This window comes from Diabrotica virgifera, chromosome 2 (genome assembly GCF_917563875.1).
Source record: "Diabrotica virgifera virgifera chromosome 2, PGI_DIABVI_V3a".
Lineage (NCBI taxonomy): Eukaryota > Metazoa > Arthropoda > Insecta > Coleoptera > Chrysomelidae > Diabrotica > Diabrotica virgifera.
In genome coordinates this window covers 248767066-248787000 of record NC_065444.1, presented here as the reverse complement: position 1 = coordinate 248787000, position 19935 = coordinate 248767066, and the positions used below count along the sequence as shown (strand labels likewise).

Genomic DNA, 19935 nt, shown 5'->3' with positions numbered 1-19935 from the left:
GTAAGCAACTCTTTCAATGACCGCTTTCAAGTATGCATAGATGTTTTGGGAGGTTATTTTGAACACCTTACTTAAGTAAGATAAGTTAAAATTACTGTTGTTTTTTATTTTTTTGTGTTATTTTTTTTTTAATTTTTCGTCGGTTATTTTTTATAAATTTTATTTAAAATAAATTGTTTTCTTTTCTGTGTCGTTATTTCGTTACTGAATTAATAAACAATAATGTCAAACTGTCAGTTTCTGACAAATCAATCATGGCCAACTCACAATAATTATTGGTAAACGTTAAAATATCTACCAAATTAATACTTTGATGGAAAAATAAAAATATCTAGAAAACTGATAACTTTAGGTATAGGGAGTACTTCATAAAATTTGAAGTAGGATATTAGTACTTTTCGATAGTGATATAAAATACAGTGTGTTCTATTTAAAATTACCAAGAAAATAATGTACTTGCATTTTGACTTACCGTGTATTTGATTTAACTAATATTATGAAAACGAATATGTTTTGTAATTTTTAACTATTATTAAAAAACTCTGGTTGCAATAGATCAATGTTCCTATACTCCTTTTTAATTATACAGGGAGTTAAACTGGATACGATTTTCAGGTAACATTGGCTATAGCTTTTTAAGTACCCGGTATAACATAATAAAACTTTACATTGTTGTGATGTGGAAGTGAAGCAGATTTCAAATTTAAAATAAAATACAGGGTGTTCCATTTAAAAAAACAGAAGTTTGGTCTGCCACCATCTTATGGAACACCCTGTAAGATTGTAACTAATTTTAAAATGTGGAGTTTAAAGCTGCCTACAATTTTTGTCAATAACTTTTTATTGTAATTTTTACTATAACAGATCTACTGAGCTTCCTCACACTAATCAATCACCCTGTATATTATTTTTCAAAAAGGTAATACCGGCATTGAAAATAGCGTAAAAATATTTTTTAGGAAATATTTTGAACTTTTTAGTTATCTTAATTACCATGTAATAAATGCATAACTTATCTTCACATGTACCTATGTGCGGCAGATTCGTGCAAATATTATAAGAATTATTGTGCATTTAATGGTAGAAGTATATGATTTGGACCTCATATACTACACATACAAAGGTTCAAATTTAGATATGAGGCCATCTCAGATTTTGTTCTTTTTACAAAAATGACGGGCATTCAAAATGGCGACTATACATATGTGATTAATAGCACGATAACTTTTGAACGAAAAATCCGATTTCAACCAAATTTTGTATATAGCTTCTTTTTTATGTATAAGATCGAGCCCTCGAACCAGAAGAATCGGTTTACCAAAAGTTGTGTTTTGCCTGATTTTTTTGTAAAAATATGTTTATTTTTTCAATTTTTTCACCATGTATATATTAATTTTTCAAAAAGGTAATACCGGCATAGAAAAGAGCGTAAAAATATTTTTTAGGAAATATATTGAACTCTTTAGTTGTATTAATAACCATTTAATAAATGCATAACTTATCTTCACCTGTAGATAACTAAAAAGTTCAAAATATTTCCTAAAAAATATGTTTGCGCTCTTTTCAATGACGGTATTACCTTTTTTGAAAAATTTATATGTACAGGGTGAAAGAATTGAAAAAGAAACAACATATTCTTACATAAAAAAAAACAGTAAAAACACAACTTCTGGTAAACCGATTCTTCCGGTTCAAGACCTTGATCTTACTCATCAAAGAAAGAACCTATATACAGTAGAGCGTCGATAATCGGATCTAATTGGTACAGGGATAGTTCGGAATATCAAATTGTTCGGATTATCGAACATATGTTCAAAATACATACAAAGCTCATAAACATAGTACATTATGTACATACGTTTTAGTTCAGCATAATAAACAAATATGTATTGTATGTATTTCTGAATAAACAAAACAAAAATCCGCGGTCATATTTTGCCCATATTGACTATTATATTAAATCCAAAAATTCGGTCCGCGATCATATTTTTAATTTTATAATTTGTTTTTGCCTTCGGATTAGCGAACGTTCGGATTAACAGGGTTCGGATTATCGACGCTCTACTGTACCAAATTTGGTTGAAATCTGACGTCTCGTTCAAAAGTTATCGTGCTATATTAGTCACATATGTATAGTCGCCATTTTGAATGCCCGCAATTTTTGTAAAAGTAACAAAAACTGAGATGCCATCATATCTAAGTTTGAATATTTATATGTGTAGTACAAAAAGTATTTTGTATATAAAAAGTATTTAGTAATTTGAATATTTATATGTACAGGGTGTAACAAAAAATACAGGTCATAAATTTAATCACAGATTCTGGAACCAAAAATAGTTCAATTAAACCTAGCTTACCTTAGTACAAATGTGCACATAAAAAAAGTTACAGCCCTTTGAAATTACAAAATGAAAATCGATTTTTTCCAATATATCGAAAACTATTAGAGATCTTTTGTTGAAAATAGACATGTGGCATTCTTATGGTAGTAGTATCTTAAAAATTTTATGGGGGTTTTGTTCATTAAACCCCCCCAAACTTTTGTGTACGTTCCAATTTAATTACATATTATTGTAGTACCATTAGTTAAACACACACTATTTTAAAAACTTTTTTGCCTCTTAGTACTTTTTCGAAAAGTCAGTTTTTATCGAGATATTTTGAATATTTGTCAAATCCACCACATATTTGTATATGACTAAGTACGATTATGGAGACTTGGTAATAATAGAGAGACATCGAAACCCTAGAGAGATATCGAAACCGTCGTTTGGTAATAAAAGATCCTTTATTTTGACACTTTTGACATATAAGCATGGTTATTTATGTCAAAATAAAGGATCTTTTATTAAAGGACGATGTTAAATAGGGTTTCGATATCTCTCTCCTATTTAACATCGTCCTTTAATAAAAGATCCTTTATTTTGACATATACGCAAGCGCAGTATCACGTCCTTTATTTTTGTCCTGTAATAAAATACAGGCCGCCCGTATTTAAGGAAAAATAGAGGACAAAAATCTTTTAATAAAGGATCCTTTATTTTGACGTAACGTGTCAAAAATGTGACAAATTTGTCAAATTATGAGAAGAAACAAGAAAAGAAAGGCGTCGAACTTCACTTATATTTATGTTTTTATCAACAAATAGAATTTTATAAGTTATTTTTATATTTACAAAAATATTTAATGTGTCATTTGTCAAAATAAGAGATTCTTTAAACTGAGTTTCCGATAACTCTCATTAGACATATCCTGTATTTGTACTTTATTAAAAGATCCTGTAATAAAGGAACTTTTAATTTAGGGTTTCGATATCTCTCTAATATGAAAATTTATTTATCATTTACATTTTTAGGTATATTTTGAACCATATTAAAAAAGAAGTCACATCTCGATAAAAAGTGCCTTCTCGAAAAAATACAAAGAGGCAAAAAAGTTTTAAAAACACTGTGTTTAACTAATGGTACCGCAGTAAAAGTTCAATTGGAACATACACAAAGATTTGGGGGGTTTAAAGGAACAAAACCCCCATCAAGTTTTTATGTAAACATATTAAAAAAGAAGCCGCAACTCGATAAAAACTGCCCTGTCGAAAAAAATTAAGGGGCAAAAAAGTTTTAGAAATATTGAGTTTAACTAATGGTATCACAATAATAATTTAATTGGAACGTACACAAAAGTTTGGGGGGGTTTAAGGGAACAAAACCCCCATAAAATTTTTAAGGGGTGCGCAAATTTCACTATAATTTTTTTTTTAAGATTTTCCTGTCATAAGAATGCCACATGTCCATTTTCAATAAAAAATCTCTAATAGTTTTCGATATATTCGAAAAAATCGATTTTCATTTTGTAAATTCAAAGGGCTGTAACTGTTTTTATGTGCATATTTGTATTAAGGTAAATTAGGTTTATTCGAACTATTTTTGATCTCAGGATATGTGATTTAATTTATGACCTGTATTTTTGTTACACCCTGTATATGTGGTCCAAATTATATATTTCTATCATTAAATGCACAATTGTTTCACATATCGGCTGCACTAATGGAGGCATTATTAAAAAAATCTACATAAAAATCACGATAGATTTTAAAAAAATTATGATTTATTTATACGACGACGTGCAAAAATTCAAAACTCATTCTTTAACTATTATTTGTTTTCTGGAATGCATATATGTAATCACAATGAACAATTATTAACAAATAACTAGACGGTGAATAATTAATGACAATTCCTCTGTAGTATATCAACAAATATAGGAGACTTATCTTAATAATTATGTGATAAAAAAGTGCTAAAACATGAAAGAGGTCGATAAAAAGTTTGTATAATGATATTATCGAACTACTTCTTAATCACTTGAATGAATAATTACAATAATTATTGACTGTATGCATTACACTACATTTTTTGCTGTTATCATAAAGTAAAATATAATAAAAAATAGAAACACTGTTCTTAATTTAATAACAATATAAAATGATTTTTTATTGGCATATATTTTGTTATTTAGCTAGGTACTACATGCTAATTATCTAAATTTTAAATTTTGAGGATAAAGGCACAACATCTCGGCTCCAATGCACTCATTTTTTTCGAATTTTGAGAAAACTAATAAATATTTTTAAAAAATTAAAACGCAGAATGAAAGATTACATTATTACCTATGGCCGAAGGTGAACATCCCTTAGAATAAACAAAAAGTTTCTTTTAAATGAAATATTTAAAATTAAAAGTCACACTATATTTTCTCTTTGTTTTCATCCCTGTAACCTATTAAATAAACATTACAGAAATTTTCAGAGACTTTCGGCCCTCGATAATAATGCAATATTTCATTCTGGGTTTAAATTTTTCAAAAATACTTATTAGTTTTCTCAGGATTCGAAAAAAATAAATGCATTTTAAACACATTGGCGCGAAAATTTGGACAAACATCCGTAACTCAAATTGTGAGGTCCCTAGTCCAGGTAATAAGTAAGATTATTCTCAGGACTTCATAACTCAGGGAATAATCCAGGTACAGTTTATCAAACTTTTTCTTAGGTTTAACAAACTGTATCTGACAACTTTTTTAGTTATTGTAGATATATAAAAAGAAAATTTGGAGCTGTTTTTTAATTATCATTAATTTGGTACAACAGAAGCGATTTAGTCGACTTTTGGCACCCCATTACACATTCGCGGACACATCTTCATATTCACAGTCATGCCTCTTTTTCAGTGTCTGCATATGCAGTCGTGTCCGCGAATGTACTAAAGAGCTAAATAGTTGATATAAAGTTAAAAAATTTGATTTTTTGGAAGATTGAAAAAGCTTCAAAATTTTGAGTTAAAAAGTCAATTTGTTGCTTCGCAAACTGCAAAATAAGATACAATCGTTATTTTGTTAATAAATTAATATTAAAATAATTATCCTAAAACTTTGGTATTTCAAACACAGTTGGATATTGGCCTATTTAATAAACCCTCATGATTTGAGACCGATACAACAATTAGTTTAAAAGTTATTCTATTTGTTTATTCCAAAGAGCTTCTTTCATAATAATATAAGACAGAAATTAATGAAGATAGGACAATGCTGACGGTGCCAAATCAAATATTGACAGTTTATCTCTAAGCTTTCATTTGATAAGCGTAGAATTTCCGTGTTTATATTGTTTTCTGACTAATGTTGTTGAAAAAAAAATAAGTCTCTGCGAAATCAAATAGAATAATAAGGTTTAAACTAATTGATGAATTGTTCTGAAATTTTGGGAGTTCGTCCAAGTACCCAAATAACTACGTTTGGGGGAAACTTCACAAAATTCTAGGTTAATGTCAATAATAGTATTAACAAATAACGATTTTGCACTATTTTGCAGTGTGCAAAGGAACAAATTGCCTTTTTAAATTTCAAAAATGGACAATTTGAAGCTTTTTCAATGTTCTAAAAAATAAAATTCCGTAATTTTATGTTAACTATTTAGCTTTTTAATTGGGTGTGAAATGATTAAAAAATCGCATTTTTTATACTAAATTGTTAATAATTTAAAAATGGCTCCGAACTCTTTATAGGCTATTGATTATGTTCAAAATAAGAAAGCTAAAAGGAACTACAACGTTAACGGGATTTTATTGTCTCATATGGTCAACGGACATCTATATTTGAAAAAACCGCGGAGTGCTACCATTTAAATGGGTGCGTTTTTGAGAAAGGGGTGAATTAGTCCCTAGGCACAGGGTGAATTAAGGTGAGTTCCATTCATTTTTGGTACAAACACTTCTACAGGAAAATTGTTCCAGGATAAATTTACTATCAAAATATCATATTTTAAAGTCAAAAGTATTTTTTTTTACAAAAATACATTCAAAAGAAAAGCAAGAAAAAAACTCGAAAGAAAGCAATTTTGTTTTTAGCCCCATAACTTTTTTCCACAGGGATATAGGTATAGGCATTGCTTCAGCAAAAAATAACTTCCATCCTTTCTCTTTAAAATGAGGTTTGGTAGAAGACTCTAGGATATACAGTTTCCAAAAGAGAATTTTTCAAAGTTTGCCGCTCACAGAATTTTTTAATCATTTTCCCAATTATTTCGCAAATATTGTTCTGTAACTTTTTTCTACGCAATTCTAGGTATATGCAGTGGTACATTTAGTAGAAAGAGAACTCAATTACCTTTAAAACGGTCTACAGTATAAGGTCGTACGTCTATTTTTAAACAAGTTGTGCTTTTTCAAGATTTTATGCTTTTAATGATTTTTGATATTTTTTATGATTATTTTTTAAATTTCTCAATATGACTTTTTTTCTTGTACATTTAAGTATATACGTTCTGGAATAAAAAAAGCTTATTTTCTTTACTTTAAAATGGTGTATTGCAGTCGCCTCTAGGACTATTTTTAAACAAGATATCCGTAGGATATCCAAGGGTATCCGTAATTTGAGAAAAAATTTAAAAAATTTTATTTTTTCAATTAGAAGAGTATAATTACATACTGTACCATAATTTTTAATTCCAAATAACTTTCCTTAATAACACTTTTCGATATTGTGAAATATAAGGGTACTTTACTCTTGAGTGAAATTCATATTTTTTAACATACCTCGTACACTATTGATAAAACTTTATATCTGATGATTACATCTTAGGTTTTAGACTATGCAGAGCATTTTATAAAGAATAATTTTTTTCATAAAGTTAATAATAAAAAGTTTTCCATATGGTTCCAACTTAGTGTGACCTATTGCATGTGTATAATATGTCAAACTTTGAAAAAGCACATCTTGTTTAAAAATAGACCTAGAATTTTTTACAATACACCATTTTAAAGCAAAGAAAATAAGCTTTCGTTTTTATTGCACAATGTGTATACCTAAATATACAATAAAAAAGTTATAATGAGAAATTTAAAAATAAACGTAAAATATATCAAAAGTCATTAAAAGTGTAAAATTTTGAAAAACCATATCTTACTTAAAAATAGTCATACAGCCTTCTACGATAGACCATTTTAAAGGTATTTGACTTTTCTTCCTACTAAATGTAACATTGCATATACCTAAAGCTGTGTAAAAAAAGTTACAAAACAATATTTGCGAAGTAACAAGGAAAATCGCCCAAAATTGTTGTGAGTGGCGAAATTTGAAAAATCATATTTTGGAAACTATAAATCATTCAGACTTACACCAAACTCCATTTTAAATAGCAAGGATGGAAGTTTTTTTTCTGTTAAGCAATGCATATACCTATATCCCCGTGGAAAAAAGTTATAGGGCAAGAAACAAAAATGCTTCCTTTCGTGTTTTTTTCTTGCTTTTCTTTTGAATATATTTTTGTAAAAAAAAATATTTTTGACTTTAAAATGTGACATTTCGATAGTAAATTTAACCTGTAACAATTTTTCTGTAGACATGTTTGTACCAAAGGTGAATAGAACTCACTCTAATTCGCCCTGTGCCTAGGGACTAATTCACCCCTTTCTTAAAAACGCACCCCTTTAAATGGTAGCACTCCGCGGTTTTTTCATACATAGAGGTCCATTGACTCTATAAAACCCCGTTAACGTTGTAGTTCCTTTCTAAAATACATAATCAATAGCCTATTACAGCAAACAGTTAGGTTTTCTTCTTATAGGTTTACAATAACTAAACAAGTTTCCTGGATACCTGGATTATTCGAAGTACTGAGAAAAATCTTACTTCAGCCGACTACTATTTAGGTATTAAATTTAACTGACACTGTGGGGCCCCGGCCGGCGTTACCAGCATATACAGTCCTAGTCAAAAGTCCGTACCCCCCTCGTAACTTTTGAACGGTTACACCTATAATAATGAAATTTGGAGGGAGGAAATAAACGGACGTAGGCCTCTTAACTAGTCATGACAGATGACGCAATAGTGACAGATGACGTTACAGAGCCACTGTGACCAATAATTTTCAATGGGACCTCATGGCAAGTGATACCTCGTTTGAAAGGTATTCAAAATACCTATTCAGCCATACTAATTTTGTTTGACTTTAAGCTCATTTTGATGAATAAATGAAATAAATATAAAATTGTAGTTTGGAATTTAATTAATAAAAATTTAAAAATTTCGCCTATGGTTACTTATCAAAAAGGTTGAGGTTGACGTAAAAACTACCAGAGAATTGAATAACGTCAACTTTTTTGACAAAAAAACCATAGGCGGACATTTGAATTTTTATTAATTAAATGCGAAACTACAATATTATATTTATTTAATTTATTCACTAAAATCAAAATCAACTTAAACCCAAAAAAATTAGTATGACTGAATAGGTATTTTGAATACCTTTCAAAGGAGGTATCACTTGCCATAAGGTCCTATTTAAAATTATTGGTCACAGTGGCTCTGTAATGTCATCTGTCACTATTACGTCACCTGTCATGACTAGTTAAGAAGCCTACGTCCGTTTATTTTCTCCCTCCAAATTTCACTATTATAGGTATAACCGTTCAAAAGTTACGAGGAGGGGTACGGACTTTTGACTAGCACTGTATATTTTAAGCTGTATTTTGACTACTAACGATAAATTACACTGTAAGTTTAGATAATTTGAAACTGTTAAGATAATTATTATGTCTATGATCTGATAACATAAAATTTCCAAAAATTAATTCCAGCTAATAAGAAAAATAAATAACTAAGTAAGTGCTATATACTTATGCTAAAAAAATAGCATTATTATAGAAGTGCATAGTCCAATCGTCAAATACGAAAATGCCGCTGAACCTCTCAAAATAATATGAACGAGCTAAATTTTGCTGAAAATGTCAATTTTGGGAACCAAAAAAAGACGCAAAAATATTTGTAACCCCGGGCCCCCTAAAAAAGGGAAATAGTGTAGCTGAGATAATTGTCAACAAAAATGTGTATTACTACTTTTACACACAGCTGGGAGTGGGAAATAATTTTTTTTTAAATAAATTTTTATCAACTCAACGGCAAAAATTCGATATGATTTTTCTAAATTTTTTTGATAAGAGTATCCTATCGACGTAAACCAAAATAATATATTTTAAAGGTAAGGAGAGGTAAAAAATCTGCTAAATAAATAAACACTTCGAGATTTTCGCCACTTTTTACGATTCTCAAGTTTATCACTGCGATTGATTCGGTCGCTATAGACTAGTCGCAACATAGGGGGTCCCGTGGTGCGTTTAATTGTTATTAACAAATTATGGTAAAATTAGGTGTTTTTCAGGAATTATTAGAAGCCCTGTAAATAAATTGATAGTGTTAAGGTCTTCTCTGGTGTATTTTTGTTCGCTGAGACGAATGCGACTAGTCGCGATTACTCAAAATATGTTTTTATTTTGTTAATAACAAAATAATTGTTTATTCGCCGAAAAGCTCGAAATGCGTATCTACAGCAAGTTTGTAGTATTTTTCATAGTATTTTTATACGCTAAATAGATTTGCCACTAGTCGTGATAGCTTAAACCACGTTCCGACTTTGTTATTAATAAATTTTTGCAAAAATAACGGTTTATACTACGTTCACTCACGGTTTTTGCTCTAAATTTAAAAAAACCACTTGGATTGAGTCTGCTTATAGCCTGGGGGTGAGTTTCACCCCATTTTGATGGTTGAAAAACAAACCTTTAAAATAAGTTAAAATAAGAAGTGGATAAAATGATTAATTCTAAGCAACTTTTGTTCTATACAGTTTTTTCATTAAGTCAATAATTTTCGAGTTCTTTTCGAGTTCGAGTTCACCATGCCAAATTTCATGTTATTCCAAGCGGTTTTTTTAAATTTAGAGCAAAAATCGTGAGTAAACGTACTATAAACCGTTATTTTTGCAATAATTTATTAATATTAAATTCGGAACATTGTTTAAACTATCACGACTAGTGACAATCGATTTGGCATATACAAATCCTATGAAAAAGACTACAAACTTGCTGTAGATAACGCATTTCGAGTTTTTTGGCGAATAAACAATTATTTTGTTGTTGACAAGATAAGAACACATTTTGAACAATCGCGACTAGTCGCATTCGATTCAGCGACCAAAAATATATCAGAGAAGACCTTAACACTATCAATTTATTTACAAAACTTCTAATAATTCCTGAAAACACCTATTGTTACCATAATTTGTTAATAACAATTAAACGAACCACATTTGGGCTTCCAGACCACTTCCATTGGATTCAGCGACCCAAAAAACCTATAATACCACCATCAACTCGCGGCGACCTAAACGTGCCCACGGGACCCCCTATGTTGCGACTAGACTACTATGGAATTTCCATTGTTAGAGCCCATTTTTCAAAACCACCAAATTCTGTGAGGCATGAGAAATGTAAAAAATGAAAAAAATCGCGCAACGTTAATTTATTTAACAGCCCTATAGAAACTGACTTTAATTATGGCAAAATTCAAAAACAATACGCGAAACCTGTACCCTTTGTCTATAAAACGAATTTTGATATTTATCTGATTAAAATATTTTTTAGCGTCGAGTTGACACAAATGTTATTTAAAAAATTGATTGGGCTCTCGTAATTGACATTAAAAATCACTTCAAGCGTTTTTTCTGCGAGAACAGTTTATTTTATATAAAAGCTACATTGAATTAATAAAAATATTTATCCAAAATGATCTCAGGTTCATTACTTGTTTTTTCTAAAAATCTCTGGGCTAATTAGCAAAATACAAGGAAAAGTTATTTACCAGCAATTTTATTGCTGGAATCGAAACTTATGATTCTATATATTAATAATATAGGTATGCAAAGTCCGCAAATGGTGTGCTACTTTTTTTTATAAACAAAATGGCGCCCGAGAATCGTGTTTTTTTCAATTTTTGCTCTATGACTCCAAAGATTTTAACTTTACACCAAAAACACCCAAATAAAAATTCACCGTAAGTAAATTCTGCATAGAAACATGTTTTTCCGCGGGCTTTTCCAACAAAATCTTTCATTTTTAACTAAAATTTTAGATAAGTAATTGTTTATCAATAATTAAATAACTTGGTAATATAAACGCTCTTTACGCATAGATTATAATTCCAGAAGCCGATGGAAATTAAATAATCAGTTTAGCAACAATTGAATTGTTAATTAAAAATTTACGGTCGATATAATAACCACAATAATTATGATACATAAGAATAAGTACGATTTTTATATAAAAACACTGTACCTATCTAACGTACTATACAGAATTGAAATTGGACTAGTTAAACGGCCACTAGTTAGACGGTTGTGCCAAAGGAGTATCAAAAAATGGTGAATGGTTGAATAACATTAGATATGCAGATGACACCATAGTTTTTGCCGATAATCTCAATGATTTACAGATATTAACAAATCGTATAACAGAAGTCGGCAACAGATACGGACCAGCTCTTAACATAAAGAAGACCAAATTTATGACAATTAGTAAATTAGTAAGAAACCAATACTAAACGCTCAACTTACAATCAACCAACAGAATATCGAAAGAGTTGAGCACAATATACATTATACATATCTGGGTACGAATTTAAATAGCCAATGGGACCACTCAACAGAAATTAAACAGCGAATAATAAGGGCGAAAACAGCATACGTTAGAATGAGCCCATTTTCAACAGTCGAGACATAGCATTAAAAACAAAATACCGTCTGTTGAAATGCTACATATTCTCCGTTCTGCTCTACGGAATGGAGGCATGGACACTAACTGTTGCATCTATGAATCGGCTCGAGGCTTTCGAAATGTGTTATAGGCGCATCTTAATCCTGGGTTGACCGAATTACCAATGTGGAAGTCCTGCGTAGAATGGTGAAAGAGTGTGAAATTGTCATAACCATAAAAACAAAAAAATTAGAACATCTAGGACATGTAATGAGAAATCAAGAACGTTACGGCCTTCTCCAACTGATTCTCCAAGGGAAGGTAAATGGTAAAAAGGACCGGGAAGAAGACGCATTTCCTGGCTTCAAAATTTACGTAAGTGGTATAACACGACTACCTTTGAACTGTTCCGCCCTGCGGTAAACAAAGTCAAGATAGCCATGATGATCGCCAACATCCGGAACGGATAGGCACTTTAAGAAGAAGAAACGGCCTCAGGAATATTTTAAAATTATAAACAATTTTTTGGCTTATAATCAAATAGAATTTCTCGGTAAATATTAAATTAAATTAAATCATGAAAATGGTATTGGAAAAAAAGCGGCAGGACGCTTCTTTTAAAAGCAAAAACGTTTAATTATGATAAGTGGTTCCTGAGACACAACCGGTCAAAATTGACCGGCATTTACGGCAAATATATAAACAATAGGATCATAATTTTGGAACCACCACCTTTTTATTTTTGTCCTCTTTCTCCACACCAACTGTCATGTTTTTAAAATACTCATAGCATATATTATTATAATAAAAACTATCGATATTACGAGTGAAAATTGCCAAAAATAGCAAAATTTCAAACAAAAATTAGGTTGGAGAAAATGTAATCTCAAAATTCAAAATCGGTATACGTTAAAAAAATGCATTTTCTCGGCTTCCCATGGAGCAATTTTCTTCATTATTTTTTTGTTACCAAGTAACTCGAGTAGAGCCATCTAACTAACGCATTATTAAATATCAAACTTGCTTTTGTTTTGTTATAATACATTAATTTATTTATAAGAAAAGAAAACTACATATTTTTGCCAGTTGCAGACTTTTTATAGATAAACTTACTACAAGTGTACCTTTTAACGTTAAAACACAAATATTCTGATTTTAAAGATGTATAATTATTTAAACAATCTTTATTTAAACAAATTAGTAATTTTTGTTATAATAAATAAATTAATTTATCATAACAAAACAAAAGCAACTTTGACATTTAATAATGCGTTAGTTAGATGGCTCTACTCGAGTTACTTGGGAACAAAAAAAAGAGTGAAGAAAATTGGTTTATGGAAAGCCGAGAAAATGCATTTTCTTAACGTATACCGATTTTGAACTTTGACATTACATTTTCTTAAACCTAATTATTGATTAGAATTTTGCAATTTTTGGTAATTTTCACTAATTTTGGTAATATCGATAGTTTTTATTATAGTGATGGTTTGAAAATTATGATCCCAATGTTTATGTCTTTGCCGTAAATGCCGGTGAATTTTGACCGGTTGTATCTCAGGAACCACTCATCACAATTAAACGTTTTTTCTTTTAAAAAACGTCCTGCCGCTTTTTTTTTCAATACCGTTTTCATGATTTAATTTAATGTAATATTTCTCGAGATATTCTATTTGTTTATAATATTTCTCGAGATATTCTATTATATATAAGCCAAAAAATTGTTTTTAATTTTAAAATATTTCTGAGGCCGCTTAAATAGTCCAATTTCAATTCTGTAAAATGAAATAGATAGGTACAGCGTCTTTTTATACAAAAATCATAGTTATTCTTATGTATCGTAATTATTGTGGTTATTATAGCAACTGTAAATTTTTAATTAACAAGTCAATTGTTGCTAAACTGTTGATTCAATTTTCATCGGCTTCTGGAATTATAATCTTTTTTCTCAGGATTTTTTTAATTATTGATAAAAAATTACTTATTTAAAATTTTATTTGGAAATTAAAGATTTTGTTGGAAAAACCCGCATTTTCCGGGGAAAATATTCGTCGAAGTAAATCGGGAAAAACACGTCTGTATGCAGAATTTAATTACGGTGAATTTTTATTTGGGTGCTTTTGGTGTAACGTTGAAATCTTTGGAGTTATAGAGCAAAAAATCGAAAAAAACACGATTTTCGGGCACCATTTTGTTTATAAAAAAGTAGCACACTATCTGCGGAATTTGCATACCTATATTATTAATATATACAATCATAAGATTCGATTTCAGAAATAAAATTGCTGGTAAATAACTTTTTCTTGTATTTTGCTAATTAGCCTAGAGTAATAATAGAAGAAGAAGAGAAAGACCAGCATTAGAATGGAGAAAAAGAATAATGAGAGATACAGCCTTAAAACAGAAGGTATGGACCGACCGAAAAAGTTGGAGATTGAAATGCGGGAGGCTTTTGAGTGTACTGTAACTGTACTAAATCATAATAATTAAAAATAAATATTAGTTAATCTAATAGAAATACTATAATAAACTATAATTTGGTTTACGGATAAAAAAATGGTATATTTGGACAAAGAAAAAAAGAGAAATAATTAAATTCGTAGGAGGAGCAGAAGAGGAAGGCTAAAGAAGACCTATGGAGAGATAATTAGCCAAGTCTAAAAGGGGTTTGGTATTTGTATGACCCAAGATAGAAACTTATGGGGAAACGTAATTAGGGAAGCCGACCCAAAATCAAAGAGAATGATAATATTTGTTTTAAGACATAATTCATAATGGTAGGGGAGCCTAAGCGGGGATTTTTGCAGTAACTCGAGCGCGTCAGATTATCATGTGGGGAGAAACCTGGTAAACTGTAGATGTATCTCTACCATATATTGGCTCTAAACACAGGGAATTTGTTAAGGGGGGCCAAAAAAAATATATCCTTAGAAAAACTCGAAATCGTCAGATTAAGATAAGGTAAGTTAAGTACATGCAAAACAGTGTATAATTAAAAAATCTGACCATTTGGGCGGGGCGTAAGAAAATGGGTGAGTCACAAAGTTTCACAAGAAAAAAGCGAATATTTCGCGAAATGAACGATAGATCTAAAAACAAAAAAATACGTGCTCAATATTTGTCAAAAATCTATCGAATGATACCAAACACGATCAAAATGACGATATTTCGCGAAATGAACATCAGATCGAAAAACTGAAAAATAAGCTTATTGAGTAGGGCTTTTCATTCACAGTCATTTGTTTCGAGCTTCTGTCATATGTTGTATAATCTGTGTATAATATTAATATACACGGATTATACGACATATGACACAAGCTCGAAACAAATGACAATCGATGAAAAGCCCTATATGTTTGAAAAATCTATCGAATGGCAGCAAACACGACCCCCACGGAGGTGGGGTGGGGAGTTACTTTAAAATTTTAAATAGGAGCCCCCATTTTTTATTGCAGATTCGGATTCCTTACGTAAAATAAGTAACTTTTTGAAACATTTTTTCGAATTATGGGTAAATCGCGCTATAATCGGAAAAAACGACTGTTGGAAATGGAAAATTAAATTAAAAATGGAAAGTACCCACTAAAATGGAAAACTTTACTTAACTTTTTTTGGTTTTAGAACCTACTCTTCACAACCCAATAGGTCCTCAAATAAATAATTAAAACATATATTGTACATGCCTTCGCACGATACAAAATATTTAAAAAGCTTAAAATTGAAAAAATATAAAATAAAATAAGAAAAATTTCTTATGAGTGATGAAGCTTTTTCGACCTAGTACCTAAATCTAGTTTTTAATAAGAGCTAAAAAAAATTAACTAAATGCACAAAATGCTTGTAAACTTAAATTTGGCTTGTCGGTAATTGATTTTTGCACAAAGAAAAATATAAATCATAAAAAATCATATAGAAATTTTATGAATTGAAAATTATTATTTTTAATTCTCATGAGCTATGGAGGATTTCCGATCTACTAATTCTACTTTATAATAATAACTAAAAAATAAATTAACCAAATACAAAATATACTTGTAAATTAAAATTGTCCTTACAGGCAATTATTTTTTGCACAAAAAAAGACAGATAAAAGATAAAAAAAATGTTAAAACAAGAATTTACTGAATCAATCTACCGCCTAAGGGACAAATTAACCAAAAAACATTATAGAAACAAATTGATTATACACTCTGGGCCAAAATTAACCGGCCACCTTAAAAATGGATCAGTTTTGATGTCTTATATCTCCTAAACCTGTTGTTCGATTTAAGTGATTTTGTTAATATATTATAGCCTTATTGCTTGACAATATAGCCTCATATTCTTGTAGCCCTATTCCTTGAAAGTATACCGGGTGTACAAATCCAACTGTTTTTTCTTAAAGTTTGCATCACCCTGTGGAATATTCTAGCATTTGTAGAATACTGAAATTAAATCCTAACTATAGCTTCATGCTTTGTCAATATTTTGTTTTTTGATTGATTCGCTTATGTTGGATAATAAACAAAGTTAGATGCTTAATCAACTAGACATGTTCTTTATCAAGACAGGGTGTTTTTAAAAAATTTTATGAAAATATAATTACAACATGAAAAAATAATGACAGTTTGCTTTATAAACTTATGTCCGCAAATGCTTCGTTTCCGAGACAGGGGATGAAATTTGTTGGGTTTTAAGACGTATTTATTGCACATTTTTTGGCATAAAATTAAACATTTAATATTCACCGCTGGCGAGCATACGGATACGGAATGGGACGTTTCAATCTCCGCTGGTTCATCGCCGCCGTTTCGATGCCGCCGGTTGATCGCCAGTCCATTTCATCGCCGTCATATCTCGCATTTCCTAGACCTAATTAATACTAAAAATAAATAATAATTGTAACTTTCGAAAATTCGGAAATATATCAGATAGCTGTTAACTGACTGGCGATGAATCGGCCGGCGATGAACTGGCGGCATCGAAACGGCGACGATGAAACGTCCTAGACCCTACGGATATGATGGCTCATATTACCCGTATGCGCGACAATGGTGAATATTAACTTCTTAATTGTATATCAAATAATATGTAATAACTGCTTCATAAAACCCAACAAATTGCATTTGAATATCTCCACCGGTTTTAAAGCAATAAATAAATCGTCAGTTTGTCAGAAAAATTCTGGACCTTGGAGGTAAACTACACTACCTATGTCGACATGGTGTTTTTTTGAACAAGTTTTTTTGATCCACTTGTTTTATTAGTTGGATTATAGAAATTGGTTATATAATATCATTAAAGTATAGACCTATTGTCTATCAGCCCATTATGACATATATCAGATTTTTATTAACATTCTAAGTGCTCTAAACTTTGTTGCAAACAGACGCTAAGCACAGTTGCTCGAAATGACATAGTGTAGTTTACCTCCGAGATCCAGAATTTCAAAACCCAATATTTCGGAAACGAAGCATTTGCGGACATAAGTTTATAAAGCAAACTGTCATTATTTTTTCATGCAGAATTAACCCTTAAACTTTGCCAAAATTTTTTAAAAACATTGATAAAAAACATGTCTAGTTGTTAAAGCACCTAACTTTTTTATTATCCAACATAAGCGAATCAATCAAAAAACAAAATGTTGAGAAAGCTGAGGATATAGTTAGGTTTTAATTTCAGTATTCTACAAATGCTAGAATATTCCACAGGGTGATGCAAACTTTAAGGAAAAAAAAACTGTTTGATTCCGACACCCTTTATACAATGAAAAATTACCTGTTTAGGAACAATATTATTATAACGATATTCTCAAGAAATAAGGCTATAACACATTAAAAAAATCAATTAAATCGGCCAACAGGTGTAGAAGATATAAGACATCAAAAATTACCCATTTTTAAGGTGGCTGGTTAATTTTGGCCCAAAGTGTATTAACAAATTATAAAAGTACATATAGAAATAAATTTTATTAAAAAATTCTCATGAGCTCTTAAGGTTTTTTGATATACTATTTTTACTTACTTCAAAATAAATAAACCAAATACAAAAGTACATGTAAGCTAAAATTTGGGTTACTGGTAATTGTTTTTGCACAAAACAAACCAGATAATTGATAAAAAAATGTTAAAATTAGAATTAATTAAGTCAAGCTGCCGCCTAATTCACAACCTAACAAAAGAATCATATTATAGCAAAATTGCAAAATTTATAAATTGAAAATATTTTACATGCCTGAAATACAAAATAAATGCTATTATAGCTTTAGTTTATTATATTAACTAAAAAATAAATTAATCTGATACATACTAAAAATTCTTGTACCTACTTAAATTAAAATTTGGCTTACCGGTTTTTATTTTTTCATAAAAAAACATATAAATGATAAAAAAAATGTTAAAATAAGAATTTAGAAAGTCAAGCCATTGCTCAACTAACGAATTAAAAAACATTACAAAAAAAATCTAAATGTTTATGAATTGAAAATAAGATTTTATAAGAAAGATTATCATAAGCAATGAAGGCTTTTCGATCTACTAAACCTACTTTATAATTATAACTAACAAATGAATTAAACAAATCACAAAAATACTTATGTTTTAATAATTTGTCTTACCTACCGGTAATTATTTTTGCATAAATAACAGATAAATTATAAAAAGGTTAAAATAAGAATTTATTAAGTTAAGCTAACGCCCAACTCACAAATTAACAAAAAATTCAGGTAGAAAAAAATTTATGATTTAAAAATAAAATTTTCACTAACTCACTATTGCTATCAAAAATTAATCAAATACAGAAAACATCTCGTAAACTAAAATTTGGTTTGCCGGTAAATATTTTTGCACAAATAAAAATAGATAAATGATTAAAAAATGCTATAATAAAAACTTAATAAGTTAAGAAATAGCTCAACTCAACAATTAAAAAAAAATCATTTCAAAAATAAATATGGTACTCACCCTCATAAGATCTCCCCTTGAATATACCCACCAATACGTTGGTTAGCCCAGCCACGGTGAACACATAGTACAAGAACAACCACCAGTCGTTCGGCAAGTAAAACATAGGCTTCATTCTGGAAGGTCCAAGGGTCCCAAGGGTCACAACACTTGTCGCAGACTGGTCTCGGATTGAGCAGCTCTTACTCAGATAGGCGCTTAAATAGGCAGCACCGACTCATCGATTCCATGTCCAGGGTGTGATTGTAGTTGCTCTTTTAATTTAATAGACGGTAAAAAATAATAATTCTCCAAATCATTGTCTGGAATACTTTAATTTATGGGTTGGACAATAGGTATCGCGTACAATGCATTTCTTTACTAATTACTGGTGCTAAAAAAAGATAGAGTTAAGAGTGACTTTAAAAAGCGATCACCTTAGCAGTTCTGGGATTGTCGTATGATAAAAAAATGAGACTGTTTCTTAAAACCCTTATCTTTAATATTATAATGACATCATATTTTTCGTTTTTACTATTTCACCCAATTTTTCCATGATTTTTCTTTTTTTCTTCGTTTTTTTACATCATTTGTTTCATGACATTTCAATGAATCCATACACCTATTAAGAGGGTATGTGCAAAATTTCGGCTGCAATGTTTTTTTAAATGCATTCAATTTTTTTTTCGAATGCTGGAAAACTAATTAGTATTTTTGAAAAATTTAAACGTAGGATGAACGATTATGTTATTAAATACCGAAGGCCGAAAGTCCTGAACACTTCTATAATGTTTATTTAAATAGGTTACGGGGGTGAAAAAGAGAAAATTTAGTGTGATTTTTAATTGATCTCATTCAAAAGAAACTTTTTGTTTATTCTAAGAGACTTTTGGCTTCGGTAACAATGTAATCAGGCCCGGCCCCAGGGCGGCCAATTC

The 19935-nt window shown here is 30.0% G+C and overlaps 1 protein-coding gene across 1 annotated transcript in view; it reads right to left on the bottom strand.

Moving 5' to 3' along the window:
- Positions 1-19157, bottom strand: part of LOC114326530 (uncharacterized) — a 56229-nt gene extending 37072 nt beyond the window's left edge. Inside the window, exon 1 of the mRNA XM_028274925.2 lies at positions 19019-19157. Coding sequence (XP_028130726.2) covers positions 19019-19133 — 115 coding nt within the window. The 5' untranslated portion in view covers positions 19134-19157. The remainder of the gene's footprint in view (positions 1-19018) is intronic.
- Between the last annotated feature and the right edge of the window lie 778 nt (positions 19158-19935).